This window comes from Varanus komodoensis, unplaced genomic scaffold (genome assembly GCF_004798865.1).
Source record: "Varanus komodoensis strain SLA01 unplaced genomic scaffold, ASM479886v1 scaffold35, whole genome shotgun sequence".
Classification (NCBI taxonomy): Eukaryota; Metazoa; Chordata; class Lepidosauria; order Squamata; family Varanidae; genus Varanus; species Varanus komodoensis.
In genome coordinates this window covers 8,568,768-8,585,118 of record NW_025335856.1, presented here as the reverse complement: position 1 = coordinate 8,585,118, position 16,351 = coordinate 8,568,768, and the positions used below count along the sequence as shown (strand labels likewise).

Below are 16,351 nucleotides of genomic sequence, written 5' to 3'. Positions count from 1 at the left end.
CAGGCAGAATTTTTCCAGCATCAGCTGGAGATGTGGGAGACTGAACTTAGTGCCCTCCTCAAACAAAGTGCCAACCCACAATGCACGCCCCCCCCCCCACTGCTAGCCCTTTGCTGACGTCCAGAAGCAGCAAGTGAAAAGAGATCAAATGCTGCTATTATTTATAGCAATGCTGGGGATGGAAATAGCACGATCTTGAAAAACGACTGAAGATATGCAGGAGCTGATGCTTTCCCAAAATTTGCACAGGAGTCTAGTGGGAACTGTTAACACAGAATAAAAGAGTAATCAGGGGGACAATTTAAGGCAGGTTTGTGGAAATGTGGTTTCCTTCTAAACTTTCACTTATGAACCTTTCGTCAGTGTTTTCCCAAACTGAAAAGCTCCAAAAGAAGACACTCCATTCCCCCCCGAGAGCTTGGTCTGCCCTTTCTGCCCATTTGCCAGTTCTGCAATATCCTTTTTTAGCAGGGGTGTCCAGACGCGTGCAGCAATTCAAAGTCCCCACCCCCATCTCCTTTTGAGTTTTATACACAACACACATTTTGGAAGTGCAATTTTGAAGCAGAAATTGCTCAGCACGGTAAGACTGACTTCTGCATAAATGCACCAAGAATCAATTTGCAAACCCTACCGTTAAATTTCTTTCTTGAGCCTCTCAACATGGATCATTGGGACACGCCTTGCAAAACGAAGGAAACAGTTCAGTTTAAAACTGAAGTTAAAAAACTTCTCTGCCAAGTTTTTAAAAAATGAGATCATCTTGTCTTGCCTCCCCAGCTCATCCCATTTGATTGCTTTATATGAGCAAAGAGGTCTTTGGCTACTACTTTTAAACCATTTGCATCAACTACAGTTATGCCCCGCCCTTTTCCCTCCTGCAAGGAACTCAAGGTGCCTTATGTGGCCCTCCTCCTCTCCATTTTATCCCCACAAAATCTCTCTGATGTAGGTTAGGCTGAGTCAAAGTCACCCAGTGAGTTCTATGGCCAGGCGTGAATCAGAATATGGCTCTCCAAAGACCCAGTCCAACCCTCTAGCTACACAACAACACTGCCTTTCCATCAACTCAAATACACTTAGCTCACACTGGCTGTGTTGGATTTTTCACAACCACTGAGTACCACTTATACATTCAGTCAAATCACGTGTAGCTGACGTCATACGACAGGGCCAGGTATGAGCAGTCTGTGCTATAGAATGCCATCTCCCTGGACGTGGAAAGCCTTCCCGTCATCATGCTCATTTTCTGTGGTTTTTTAATCCTGTGTGCTTCTTGTGCAGGTGAGCCTGCACCTCACATAGGCTCCTGACCATTCTTACCTAATGAAATGCAAGCAAGAGAGACAGGCCCAAGCAAAAGCCTGCACCACTAACAGCCGTCGCTTTATAAAAGCAAGCATTGCCATTTCCTGTGAACAGCCGTTCGTGCCACCACTAAATGTGTGGACAGCAATGCCCCTCGCTTGGCCCTAACGGAAGGACTGAGCCGCAGGAGCACCCTCACTTGGTAGCCTTCTTCCCATCCATCTGCAGCTTCCCCTCCACTTCAGCCTCGCTGAGTTCCTCTGTAGGGCTCTGTGGCTCGGACCTGGGAAATGCTGTTTTTAAAGTGTCCACGATGGCGTTCATTACGATCTGCAAGAGAACGAGGAAGGAAGAGGGTCCTTCAGCAGCAGCAAGAGCAATAACCACAACAGATGAGGTACCTACTAAAGAGCATCTGAAGAAAATTATTAAAAAACCTCTGATTTGGATGGGCGATGCGAGACCAGGGTGGGGAAGTCTGTATGTCTGCACCTACGCGTATGTGTGAGTTGTCTCTTGTACCTATAAGGGCTTTTAGTCTCTATTTTAAAGTGTCTAATCCTTGTAATCTGCCCAAAGAACTCTGGCTGTTGCATGGTATTGAATGTAATCGATGGAAAGAACAAAAGACCCTTGTTGGTAGAGGCAAGGCTGCTCAAAAGCAGGGGGTAGGTTTTGTCTTGTCCTTCCTGTGCGTTACCCCCAGGTAGCCCTTGAATGTGTTACCTGGTCCCAATCCATGGGGACTCTGAGAATGAAGAGCTAATTATCAGCCTCACTGGGCTGAGCTTCTTGGCCACACCACATTGTGACACAATACCTTAGCTATACATGACTGAAGCCTTTTCTAGAAGACCATTCGTCCAGAAGCACACTACCTTGTCAATCCTGGAGACCACGAAGGGCTTTTTGACGAAGGCAATCCTGGCATCTGTGTTCAGGGCCAAGAATTCCTGCATCTCCTCGCTGTTGGCAATCTCAGGGATAGCGCACAGTTGCTGGAACATGAAAACACTCTCCTAGTACACTTAGCAGCATGTGGGTGTGTTTTACCAAGGTTGACAAAAGCTGCTCCTAACTCCAAGGCCAGAGAAGGCAGAACATGCTCCTGAAGTTGTGGTCCGCTGTTTTACATAGCAAAAGAATGCAGTGGATGCTCCCAACCCCATTAAAAAAGAAAGTGTCGTGTCTGAACGGGAGATCAATGCACAGTCATGGACGTCTCCTCACATTTTGTGTTACTACCAGGGGAAGGCCCACTGTTCTCCTGATCCCATCTTGTACTGTCTGGAAGGCCCCACTGCCTAAGAAACAAAGAACTGTGCCTATCACGGCATCTTTGTAGGCTTCATAAAATAATAATAATGATAATAGTAGTAGTAGTAGTTATAATAGCAGCAGCAAAAGAGCACCCCACTAGCCATATCTATTTAACTTCCAGGACAGGAGGAAACAACTCCTACCTTCAGGAATGACTCCAAAAGGCTTTTTCTGGCTTCTACTTTGTCGGTGTCCATATTACCAAATGGAAGATCTGGGAAGAGCTTCTTTGGACCTTTTATATCTGGAGATTTAAAAAGGAGGAGAACCTTAACTGCATCATTAATTGTATTAAATGCATTTGTTTCATCTGTTTCTTGGATACTTGCATATTGGCTTTCCAAACAAAGTTTGGAGCTATTTGTAATAACAAAAATGGTGTTTGAAACCAATGTTCAACATAGTTCATCTCGAACATGGGAACAGCTGCAAGAAGCATTGCTGGAAGTGATCGACACAACAGAAATCCAACTGCACTCCTCGCTTGCTTCTTTGGAGGGAGATGGCGAATAGCAGCCAGAGCTATGGCAGGCAGGCATTATATGTGGCGAACACATGGAGAGCATGATAGAAAGTGTGCTTGACTTGCAACCTCAGTTCCAACCTCAATTAGTCCTCCGTCACAATTTGTGCTGTGAATCCAGAATTGCTACATTAATTGTTTGCTTAGGACCTAGACCCTGCCCATTCCCAACATCTCAGGGTGGGTAGCAAGTTATTCTTTATTCTATCTTTTCTCTAGCTCCCAAGAGCGAGTGTGACAAATGATGTGGGACATAACATCTGGAAGAATCACAGGCTCAAACGATGCCAGGTCTCCAGGAGAAGAGAGCAACAAAGTCAGTACACAACAGCACACACACATCTTTGCACACCACTCTGATGTGGTGCAGAGATGGCACACATCAACACATTGGTGGTCAGTTGTAAAGCACACAGTAGAAGACAGCATGAAGGCAGCTGATCACAAGCCCACGCGGTGATCACTGAAGCAGCTCCAGCTGACAGTGTCATGACCTCTGGGTTGCCACCTCGCTAAAGCGGGCCTTTTCCATGGTGGCACCTAATTTATGGAATGATTTTCATTTCATAATTGGCCAGGGTGACTTACTTTATACAGTTATGTGTCTTTTATATTGCTATTTATGTATTTTAATTTATTTATTTGTAAGTCGCCCCGAGGCTTCGGCGAATGGGGCGGCCTAGAAATTCTCTAAATAAATAAATAAATAAATTTCCCCACTGGAATTCAGGAGGAGACCACTTTAGGCTCCAATGAAAGACTTCTTTCCTTCCCCAAGCCCTTCCTCAGAGAACCTACTGCCCTGTCTGCTTGCAATTACAGCTTTGCTTTAATTGACTTTAATGTTTCTATTAACATTTTATGCAATTATGTAATGTGCTGTGTAAGATGTAATATACTACAGTGCTTAGCATGTCGGAACAGCATTCAGAAGATCTGGATTCTAGTGCCCACATCTAATATAGCCATCCATATTACATGAACAGCTGAGGACAGATAGAAAGAGAAACAGAGGCTGCAATCTATACCCACTTACTTGAGGGTAGGCCTCACCAGACTCCGTAAGATTTATTTCAGAGTAAAGATATGTAGGACTAAACCTTTTCTGTACAAAAAGGTTCCCCAGAAAGTGTCAACTAAGCACTAACTTTTAATGAATTTCCGAAGATCCGACTTCTCCTCCAGTCTGGTTTGCAAGTTCAAGAATTCTCGGTATCGCCGGTTGACAGTGTGGTAAGCCACTTGCTGGAGACTGCTGCTATCACTGTCCAAAGTTGTCTCATACTGTTGAAGATAAAAGACCACCCATCATGCAAGCAGATCACATGACTGCCAACCTTCTGAACAGAGGTTGCATGACAGCACTGAAGGCTTCAGTGAGCTAGTTTGAGTGCTCAAGACTTCCAAGCCTTACAAAACATAACTGCAAACTGAAAACATCAGCCTCCCTGTTCATTACTGCAGTACAGACAAGGCAGATTCTACTCGGGGCCAGCTCAGGAGGTGCTGCACCTCTTTCAACCTGAACTCCCTTCTAGAGAAGACCTTGGAGGCCACATTCCAGCGCTGGATGGAGCCAAGAGCCAAAGGGGCACAGTCAAATCATCAGCCCGTTTCAGCATAAAGTTAGTTTAGTTACTGCCAGTAACTAAATCTCGGGAGAGGTATTTTGACCATTTGGAATTGGGGAAAACTGCTGCATAAACACCAAGGGAATGCAGCACAGTTGGTGGTCAGGGGAAAGGAAGGACACCAGATGTTGCAGAGCCCCTGGCCTGAAGTTCTGCACCCCTGGCCTGCCCAGTCACAGCACACCGAAACAAAGAGCTGGGTTACCTTTACAGTATACAAGGTGTAGGGATGGAAGCCAGTTCCACTGTGCTCACGGGCAGTGATGGTGCCAGTTATCCGCAGGTTCTGAATGATGACCGGGCCATCTGGGCTACTTAGAGGTTCAAAGCTGAAAGTTCCCATGGGGGCAGTGGGGGAGGAAGACAGCAACCCGGGCGACTGCGTGACATCCTGAGGGCTTTGTGCCAAGCTGCCAGAGGAGACCAACTCTTTCTCCAAGAAGGATGGCCGCCTCAAGAAGGTCTTTTCCGAGTCCTCCAGAAGGGCCGTCAAGGAGGCCAAAGTTGCCTCTCTCTCAGCCACTGGCGCAATCTGGATGTCTGGACACAGGTTCAGGGAGGCAGTTCGAAGGCCAGCTTCAGAGCTAGGGACAACGTTCTCCTCCACCCCTCTGACTTTCACTGGCAGGCTGTCCTCTTGGTCTGAGCCATCTTCTCCCTCCAGAGCAAGAGAGTCCCCAGGACATTCTTCAGTAGATACCAGGGTCATGGGACCAGAGTCTTTTCCGACATCAGACATGGGAGACTCAAGTTCCATGTTTTCACAGGGGAAGAAGGACCCCAGACAGTCTGGCTGAATGCAGGGCACAGAGGTGCTACTGGCTCTCCTTCCATCTATGTCAGAGCTCAACTCTCTGCTGATGGGTTCTTTTCCCTCTTGCAGGTGGCACTCCAAACTGTCCAGCGTGTCACCCACCAAAGGCTCAGAACTCCTTGGAGATTCAGCCCTAGCCTGTGCTGTGGCTTCTGACTGAAGGATCAGAGGCAAGGAACTGGGCACAGTGGGCTGGCAAGGGGAAAGGGCCGGGGCCTCTGGGGACGGCTCCACCTTCTCTCTTCCACCTGGGCCTCTGCCACTGATCTTGGAGAAAACTGCAATCAGCAGCAGGTTGAGCCAGTCGGGGTCTGCCATTTTGTTGATCATGGGCAGCAGCACATTGCAGGTGATGAGCTCCACCACCACAAAGCGCCCAGTCCTAGTTTCCAAGTGCGGTTCAGGAACCAAGACACGTAGCAACAAGTCCACAATGCGCCGAGCATAGTCCACCTCATTAGCCGGGCTCTGGACGGCCAGATGCGGTGTGGAGAACTCACAGTAGGCCTGCCACAGACGGTCAGCCCTCTGAGTCAGGTCCCCAGGAGGGCCCTCCGCTCCCACCTTTTCCCGGGCCTTCTTGTAGGTCTGCAGGTGGCAGCCCCCAAGCAGAAGCACCTTCTGGGTCAAGGCCTGCTTGTCCACAAGCTCCATCCTCCTTTTAAGCTCCAAGGCCAAGCTCATCATCCCTTTCTGCACCTCGTTTTCGAAGCTCTGCTCGCTGCTCACGGACTGGTACCAAGAGGACACAAAATCCCGAATGATCTTCCGGATCATGTTCTCAATCTCTGCATCCAGCTGCTTCTCAGCCTCCAGGCTCTGGGGGCAGCTCTCAATGAGTAGGAACCTTTCCAGGTGTATCTTGCTGCTGGTCCCGATCACCACCTGGGAGCCCAGCCACCCGCCCAGCAGGGCCAGCAAGCCAGAGAAGATGCACAGTAGCCAGATGTTGACCAGCAAGTGGAGCACCACTAGCCAGCCCAGCAGGGCCCCCAAGGCAATCAGCTTCCTGTTGCTTACCATGTCCCCGAAGCTGGGGCTACCCACCCTAGGAGCTGGCTCTGGGTCCCTTGGCATCTTCGGAAGCTCCCCGTTCCTCCTCTTTAAAAAACGCACATCTGCCTCGCTGCCGTCAACTCGAATTTTTCATCAAAGCTGCAATTTACACGAACTGGACATCTCCCCCCGCACCCCTTATACAGATGCAGCACAGATCTCGCAGGGTAGAAAGCAAAGGGTTTGGCCAGCAAAGTACAACGTTAGAGGCGGCTGGGCTTGCGGTGAAATGCCAAGTTCGCCGTCTCCCCCCACCACGCACTCTTCATGGGGGGGGGGGCGCAAAAGATGGTCTGCGGAAATCAAGGGGAGAAGAGCAACTCCATAAAGTCATTCCCCACCCACTCCTAGCGCGACCCCGGCTTCACCGCAGCTGCATGCGAAACCCTGAGCCCCGCGCGCTCCCCTAGCGAGTCTGACATCCTATTTTAACGCAATCGGCGGCGGGGGGTGGGGGGTGTCTCTCCTGTTTGTGTTTTTGCAGGAGCGACAGCGCGCGCCCCCACACGCGTGCACGCGCACGAGGAACCGGACGACCCCGCTGCGTCGCGTGCGCGCCCGCCCGCTTCAGGGCTTCCGATCGCCCGTCCAGACCCGGCCAAAGCGCTCCGCCGCCGCGCAATGCTCGAGCGTCTGCGCTCGGGTGCAAAGCACCGCATCCGTTCCGGGAGCCGCCGGCAGCCGCTGCAGGCGCCCCCGCCTGTCTGCTCGCTACAGGTGACAGGCTTTGCGGGAACCTGGGAGCTCTTCCTGGGTCTCTCGCTGCTAAAGAGGCAGCAAGAGAGGAAAGCTCTGAGCGGCGCGTTTGCAGAGGTGGTGCCATCTGGTGATGGGAATGGAGCACCGCGAGCACAGACCGGCTGGCGGGGACAGACTCCCTCTGATGCTGCCGCGGCTGCTGTCGTCGCCCATTCTCCTGCTTTTCGCACGCCCTGCTTTTTCCCAGTGTTTTTCCTTTTTTGCGCGGGGGAGGCAGGGACGGTGCTAAGTCTGGAAAAGATGCGGCTCCGGGCTGCACAAAGACGCAGAAAGCTGCACCTGCTGACCTGCAAATGCTTTTAAGTGTGCGTGCGTGCTTGCCTATAAAGGACCTATTTGTAAAAACGGATTATGGACAGGGAGGCATCTGATTCCTTAAAAAAAAAAAAAAGGAGAAGAAGAAGAACCTCAAGCCGAAAGTTTTGGGAAGAGAGCAGTAGGGGTGTACCAAGGGCCTACTATCCCAGGGGGATCAGAGGCAGCCAATCAGCAGTACCTTCATGCCAGCGAATGCTCCCAGGGAGCAGGGTGGTGGTACTGGTGGCCTCCCAGAGATGCTGGGCTCTGAATGGAAGCACGGGGGCTCCGCTCTTGAGGGCTGCCCCCTATGCTGCCTCTGGCTGAGCAGTTCCTGGGAAACTGCATACCCTTCACCATTCCACAGATGAAACCAGCGACACACTCGCAACACTTCCCATGGCAGGAAGGGTGCCCAGCCATGGCTGGCTTGCTCCACCAGCTGCTTCTATATACCAAGAGCAAGCTCATCACTCCAGGGTGGGGCCTTGGGAGGTAACTGGCTCCAGGCACAAGGTGTGGGCCTGGGGAAAGCCCAAGTCTGCAGCAGTCGCAATGCGGAGAGAAAGAAAGGGGGGAAGGAAATCATGCCCCTTGCCCAGTGGCCACAGAATTTGGATTAATGGAACGGGGAGAATGGAATGCAGTACATGCAATGGATTGCAATGGAGAGGGCCGGACGGCCAGCCGGCTGGCTCGCTCTCCACACCGTGACATTTTGTTGCACTCTATTTGTTTGCGTTTGTTAGAGACTATTCACACGCCATGATCCCTGCACCCCACCCCACCCCACCAGCAAGGCACAGCTCCTATGTTGTTCATCTTTTTCTCTTTGGGGAATGCCTTCTGAATGTTTTATTTGCTCGCTAAAGTAATCCTTGCCCAGATCCTGTTTTCAGCACAGAAGGTAAGAGCTGTGTTCAGTGGGGCTGATTGACTTTATCACTAAGTGGTGTCCATGTGTGTGTTTGCGTGTTGCCCCTTCTGCACCGACACGGAAAGATGGCTTGAGAACTAGGGCACTGGGTCTATGCAGCTGCTGAAGTATTTTGAGCAACCTATTGCAAGACATTTATGTGATAAATAAACATGCCCCCCTCCCTCATCAAGTCGACCTTCTCATGGCCATTTCCCAACTGCTGCTGTTCCTCTTTTGCTTTCTCACCAGTGGGCGAGTAGGCAGTGGCATCTACTGCTCCGTCTTCCCATCTGCAGGTGCCAGGGACTGATCCTGGGACCCTTCCCATGGAAAGCAGATGCCCATCGACATTCCATGGCTTCTCTATAGGTACCTTGAGGACTTTGGGTTGAGTGTGTTCCTTGCTTCCTATGAGCAGTACCAGGCTAGCTGTGCATGGAGCCTCACAGAGGATAGTCTTCTCTTGGAAGATCTGGCTGAGCACCATCCTTTATTTGCATGTGGCGTCTGTTGGAACAGCTCTTGTATCTAATTCCAGATTCAAAAGAAAGAACCCTAGAAAGAGTGAGCACCTGGGCAGCAGACGGAGAAGGCAGGTGGATAAGTTATTTGGTTACAGTCTTGCACATGATGGAGTGATGTACCATATTTCTACTGAAATTAACACAGTTATGTCTACATTTACCTTTTCTAATCTAAAGCAGCACCTGTAATTTTGCAGAAATTGCTGTCCTCTTTCTTGTGATGCAGTCTTCCCTTTTGGCAAGTGGCCACCCTTGGCAAGATCTGCTTTATACTGCATCTCTGGGGTTTTAGGGCAGACATTGGAACAGAAAACAGCCCTCCTGTCCACCGTGGAGTGTGGCAAGGAGAGTGCCAGGCCACCGCTTCTTGGAGCCAAACCATACATGGCACCATTCACACAACTGGAAATTGCGCCAGTGTTTTGTGGCAGAGCAAAACACACCTGGACTATCAGTAAGCAATGGGCTAAAGACTCCTATTCCCCACAAGATCAGTGGGTCCCTTGCCTTCGGTTTATTGTAAATACAGTAGTAAAAACAAAACAAAGACCCCACTTTTGCTCCCATGCAGCTTTTGGTCCCATCCGAAATCAGATCTTCCTGGGTCCATTGAGAGGGCCGAGCATTGGAGCCACTGCAGCAGGGCGGGGTCTGTGCCTGTCTCCTGGGGTGATGCCAGGGAATCACTCAGCCCAGGAAGGTTTAATGCACATGGTCTTCCAAGGCTTCCTTCTTTATTCTGATGCTCTGACACTTTTGCGCCATGGTCTTAATTTTGCACAAATGAATGCAGGGGTGGGTGGGAGACTTTGATTGCTACAAAAATCCTGTGGGATGGATTCAATGAGAGTGTGATGAATCCAAGATCACCTAGTGCATGATACGGCAACATATTCAAAATGAGATCTCGCCATGCTTCAGGGTACAGATTCCAGTATGCTATTTTCGAAGCATCAGGTGCCATCCAAAATTTCCATCCTAGTTCTACTGATGAGCATTGTTCTGAGAAAGGAGGAAAAAAAAGTTGGATGCGCCTAACTCATTTCATTTTCCTTCTGCCGGCTGGTAGAAAAGCAATCTAAGTGTTTTGCTGCGACTTCATAAAAATACATTTATTTTGCAGTTGTCAACTTTTAACTGCTTTTTTTCTCCTGTAGCTTTCCAGGAAGTATTGCCATTTCCAACCATTACCCTTTGTGAGAACTGAGAAAGTCTCTTTGCTTTCCAGAAGGTGTTAATGCTATCATGTTGGGAATTTCAGATCTGATATAACTCCTCTCCTGGTAGCATTTACTCTTACTGAAAGACAGCAGCTGTCCAACAGTCTGAGAAAGGAGGATTTGGATAACATGCTCAAGGCTAGGAAGAAGGATGTGCTTTTCAGGTTGTGTCTAACGCTATTTTTAAACAGGTGTGTATTAAGACTGTGTCCCATGCAGGAAAGTTTCTTTCTGGGTAGTGCTGATGGTGCTAGAATACGTATTTGAACTGAATACATTTTCCCAGTCCATGACACATTAGATTAAATGCTTCAATTTATTCTTGAAGTTTCCTTTCCTATGATTTTATTGTATTTCTCCTTTTAACAAGATTGGTATTGTGCCTATATACTTAAGCTACTGTGGTCATTAACAATATATGTTTTAATATCTTACAGTCATTCACATAAATTGTCAATCTCAAAACCATAGAATAAAAGTGAAGAAACTATTAAAATGAAACCAGGCATCTGTTAAAGCCTCAAGAGGCTACAATGGCCTCTTGGGACTGGATTGCGGTGCTATTCTGGAATCAAGGGTCACGCCACTGAAAAGTTCTCAGTTCATCAGTCTCCTCATCTCTCAAGGGAGCAGCAACTGTTAGACTTGAAAGAGCAGGTATGGCCATATAAAACTTTATTGCTCACAATGAACCAGATGTCATCTTTGTCTTGGTTGATGTTGCTATTATCATTATACTTCATAGAATCATAGAATAGTAGAGTTGGAAGGGGCCATGAAGGCCATCGAGTCCAACTCCCTGCTGTTGCAGGACACCACATTACACCATCCCACTCAGATGCCTGTCCAGTTTCTTCTTGAATGTCTCTAGTGTGGGAGAGCCTACCACCTCTCTAGGCAGCTGGTTCTACTGCCCTATTGCCCAATATTTGGAGATCAAAATGGCAGGGTGCATTTCTTTTTCTTGGAAGTGGAGAACACAAAAAGCCACATAACTTCTCTCAAACAAAAATCCAAAGAAATTTTCCCTCAGCTCCAGCTGCGAATATCTGGGAAATAATGAATAGCCTTGGTGTTTATCTTTCTGCCAATAAGGACAGGGTTTTAACATGTTCTTGCAGAATCTGCAGTAAGGATGTACCAAAATTTTGTTTCTGCTTGCAGATTATGCAAACACCCCCATTTACAACCCTAAAGATAAACATGAGCAAAAGCATAATGCTTGAAAATTGTTCAGCAGTTTCCTAAACTTGCATTTGCATTTGAAAGTGCACACTTGTGCAAGTACACACTTCTGAAAATGCACATCCCTCCCCCCAAATTTTCATACTTTAGCCTATGGTGGGAAAATCGTGTTTGGGATGTGTGCTTGGAAAAGACCACAGTGTTTATGTTTGACTATGTGCCCTTTTTCTGCTCAAGAAAAGAAACAAATACATTCAGAAGCAAACGTTATCAAGATGAGCATTGAAGTGGAAAATAGTAAACCTCAGCAAACTCTAACATTTCTTGTTTTCCCATCCCTAATCCACAATAATTGCCCTGACAATTATGAAGAAGTATAGGAAAAGGAGTTGCCAGAGTTATACATCTTGGAGAGAGACTCTGACACAACTAGACGTTCTTTGGAATGGATCTGAGCACCACTGGGGATTGTGAATGGATGGATGGTTTCAGCCATCTCCCCTCTGGAGTCATTTCTTTTTTCAATGTATCTTCGAAGAGATGTGAACTTCTGCATGTCTTTTTTATTTTTTAATACATTGACTGTGCAACCATTTCTTATGTTAAAGTTATTTGAGCCAGAGAGAAGGGAAGGATGTGGAAGCAAATGCCAAGAGATTTGGAAAGTCATTTTGATCTTGACACCTCAGCTGACAAATGACTTCATTTTGGGCCCAGGAGGATGCCAAGATGATTTTAACTGCTGCATGAAAGAAACTGGAGAAGAAGAAAGTGGCTTATAGTTAATCGGTCAGCTACTTTTTCTACCAGAATGACTTTTGAAAAACCAGCTGGGAGCTGTTGATCCTGCAGAGTCTGGAAAGCAGGCCAATTAAAGAGAGGTTAATTTGTAACCACCACAAACCAGGAATTCAGCTTTGTTAGGAATGCATAAATAGGGAAGCTACTTTGTGTTGAGCACTTCATGTTAGAAGAATGGGACTGTCTGGCTGGCTGGAGCAGGTGAGAAAGAGTGACGGCGGGGAGGTTGGGCCTGTGGGATGACGAGCCAAGCCTGTCGCAATTTAGAGGCTTGGGAAGGTGGAAATAGACTTGACAAGCAAGGTACCTCTGAGCGCATGTATTTGTTCTTAGCACCAGAAGTGCTGCTCACACACCCAGCTCCAGTCCCTCTGCCCCAGCTTTCTTGTCTGCATTAGGTCTTTTTGTCACTCTCTTGAAACCTTTCACCACTGCAACTGGTTGCAGTCACATCCTACCTTTCTTCCCCTTGCAAGCAACCCAAGACAGGTCTTACGTATTCTCCCTCTCCATTTTATCTTTATAACAACCTGTGAGATAGAGTGGGCTAGAGTCAGTGGTTTAACCCAAGTTACCAGTGGGCTTCATAGCAACGTGGGGGCTAGAACCCAGAGCTGTGGTCCCAGTCCAGCTCTGTGACTCCAGCATCATGCTGTCCTTCCAATATACTATGAACTGAAAGAGTTCCAAGCTGAAAATTCCTTATTGAAGCCACACTTATTTTAGGGACAAATGTACCATCCGCAGGAGCAACCAGTGAAGGATAGCTGGCTGCCTTGTAAACTGGCTTTGGTGGATTGCAACATTTGCCATTGATAAGATGTGTCTGCTGAAAGTGCTTTTGTCTCTGAAGTGCCTTGGGCTTAAATACAGTTTTCCTTTGGTGTTTTTGGGAGCGTGTTCGCTTTTTGCATCTCCTTCAACTAAAGTGCGACTCTTCTGGTTTACGTGTCTTTCACCTGGAGATGGGGTGGCCTTTGTTGGGGATTGCCAACAAGGAGAAGATGGATCATCAAAAAAGATGACAGTAATTTGAGTATGCTTACACATATGTACAATGCAAATTTAGGAAATACATTGTGGACATTGTGTGAAAAACTGTGAGCAGGCAACCTGTGCATCTTGCTCAGTCTGCTGTTCAAGTGCTGTTGATGGACAGCTTGAAGGCCCAGCATCTTCTCCTGATGGACCGCACAGCTCTTCCAACAGAGGATGCCTTCAAAATAGGAAGTTTTTCGAACAGAGGCCTCTCTTCTTTAAATAAGAAGACATAACTGCCCCAAATCAGATCTACCTTCTTTTGCTCCACACCTGAAATATCAAGTATGAGCCTCAATTCTGGGTGAAATGATGGAACTTTTCAGCAAAGCCCCAGCAGGGTGGCGTAAGGGGGAGAGGGGTGCCCTCCCAAGTTATATTTTTAAAAGTCTCTGAATTATGTGTATTGGTGAGACTTGGATACCATTAAGGGAAGTCTGGTCAGATGGCGTTTGAGGACTTCTGTGCTGTTCTGGAGCCCACAAGTCAGATGGAGGGACACAGAACTGGATTGGAAGAAAGCAAAGTCTGTTGACAGCAGTCAACTGGATGGCAACCCTAAGTCAATCAGCCAGTGAGGAAGCATGAAGGGTCAGTGTGGAACAGCAGAGCAGCTGGAGACCAACTGATCCCCTCCATCATGAGAAGTGCCCCAAATGCGAAGGAGAAGTTTAAGAGGCCATCCCTGCTGCCTCAAGACCTCTGCTCCGGTAGGTGATAAAGGGGCTGTGAGGGTAGGAAGCACATGAAGTTGTTTAATATCAAGTTGGACCACTTGGCCATCCACATTTGGGATATTGCCTACACCCAAGGCATCTACAGTCTTGTCCACCTCAGGTGTGCAAAATCCGCTGACTGAATCTAGCTTGCCAGATGTCCCTGTTTGGCTCTCCCATACTCTTCCTTTAGCTCCAGCCCTGGCTTCCCAATTGATCAAAAGCAGGTCTGTTGCTAGGGTCTTGATCTAAATTGGCAATCCCACACTTACTCTGCAGCAAAATGAATGCGAGGAAGTAGCTGATCAACACCGTTGAAGGAATCTCTGTTTGGGCCTTGGGTCGCAAGTTGTCAAGCCCTTGTTTAGACACTGGCTTATTGCTACATTTTCACATTCCAGGAAGTCTTTTCTTAATGAGTGCTGATTGATTTCCCAAAGTTGGCTTATCAAACGGAGTTGACAGGCTACTTGCCAAAGCTGCAGGCCGCAGACTGACAAATTGCTCTCCCCAGAGATGGAGCTGTGATTAAAAATAATAATGACAACGTGGTGAGTTTGGGTGTTAATGAAAAGAAATTTTCTTTATGGAACACAAGGGAAACTGTTAAGGGAAGCGCAAGGGAATGGAGGCTAAAATAACAGTCGCTTGCTGCAAGATGAAACAGCAAACCGGCAAATCCCAGGCATGCTTAATAGTGAATGAGAAGTGGCAATCAACTTTGGATGCAGAAACGAATATGCATTTGAATATTTACAGCCTTTTTTGTAAAGCTTGATTATTGTGCAACACAGAGTCTGGCAAAAGCAGAGAGAGGCCTCCACAAAAAGTTTGCTGGAAGTTTTATTACAGGTGGAAGGGGAATAGCCTCACCATAATTAACCCTTCTGTTTCCTTCCTTCCTTACCGGGCAGGTTGCAGAGTCTGGACTTTGACTCTGGGTCCAGATCTGGCTGCTTTCTCGACTGGAAGAACTTCCATAAATGGTTCTCCAGTATATAAAAGCTGCAAAATGATCTTGGAAGCAAGGTGGCTTGGTCTTGAGAAAAGCTTGTCCCTGCAAATGATCTTAAAGGATTCGTACTTTAACCTTGATTTATGAACAATAATGTCTTGTCCCTCATCAGCTAAGGCCAGCCGGTACTGCATTCCAGGCGTCACTTCAATTCTTAACAATGCTATTAATCTCGGAACGGTATCGCTTTGTTTTCCTCTTCTGCTTGTGCATGTGTGTGTGTGTACATGCATTTATTTTTTAATGCATCTCTCTCCCCACAAAACCAGTAGCTAAAGCTATGCATAATAACAAGCGCCTCTGAACTATTTTGGCTTCTGGAGGGCTTCTTGATGTGCAGTTTTGCCAGTAACGAGCCTCTTTGCTATTCATTAGCCAAGTGAATGGAGAATTATGCAGATCATAATAGCAGCAGGGACATAACCACATTTTGTTGATCAGATCCTGCACTGCTTAATCCCCTCTCATGAAGGGTTTATGGTTTAATAAACTGCATTGCAGGCCTCAGAAAGTGGAGACCTGCTGGGTTAAAAAGCAATTGAGACACAACCACGCCATAGTGGGAAATATCATTCCAAGCTGCTTTTTGTTTTGCCTCTTTGTTTTTGTTTTCATTTTCAAAGAGACACTCGCGGATTAATTTTTGTATTTTTTATTTTTTTAAAAACCTTTCTAGCCCTTAGCTAGAATCTAGCTAAAGTCTAGCCCCTTTGTGATAGTTATTTAATTAACTGATCAATTTTTAATCTGCTTGTTCTGCCTGTCTGGATTCTGAACAGTTAACATAATAAAATGCAACACAAAATGACAAACAGCACAGATGTAAACAAATAGCCATTATAGCTTTCTTAAAAAATCTCTAAAATATCTCATGGGAAAGACAGTCCTTTGCTTGGTGCCTAAAAGAGGCAACGGGCCAGGCAAGCCTTCTTCTCTGCTGATAGTTACCCTCTGCTTGCAGTCCATCAACCCATCCATTGGACAGTGCATCGATCTATCTTGAAGCACATCAGTTTCTCAACCAGGATATTATGCAGGGCCTTGTCAAAGGCTCTCCTGAAATCTGGGGAAACCATCTCCTCCTCATCCCCTCCATCAAGCCACCTCGAAAACTTGTAATAGAATTCCACAAGGTTCTTCTGGCAGGACCTACTTTTTGCAGAAGCCATGTTGCATGGCTCCCAACCTCTCTTCCCTATTCAGGTTTTCTAGAGCTTTCCCTATT

General features: G+C 47.2%; 1 protein-coding gene across 3 annotated transcripts in view; it reads right to left on the bottom strand.

Moving 5' to 3' along the window:
* SNX19 (sorting nexin 19) overlaps positions 1-6,949 on the bottom strand; it is a 34,441-nt gene extending 27,492 nt beyond the window's left edge. For all 3 annotated transcript variants that reach the window (XM_044439651.1, XM_044439652.1, XM_044439653.1), the window contains exons 1-5: positions 4,988-6,949; positions 4,300-4,435; positions 2,772-2,872; positions 2,187-2,306; positions 1,508-1,638 (exon numbers count right to left, since the gene is read on the bottom strand). In XM_044439651.1, coding sequence (XP_044295586.1) covers positions 1,508-1,638; positions 2,187-2,306; positions 2,772-2,872; positions 4,300-4,435; positions 4,988-6,673 — 2,174 coding nt within the window. In that variant the 5' untranslated portion in view covers positions 6,674-6,949. The remainder of the gene's footprint in view (positions 1-1,507; positions 1,639-2,186; positions 2,307-2,771; positions 2,873-4,299; positions 4,436-4,987) is intronic.
* Between the last annotated feature and the right edge of the window lie 9,402 nt (positions 6,950-16,351).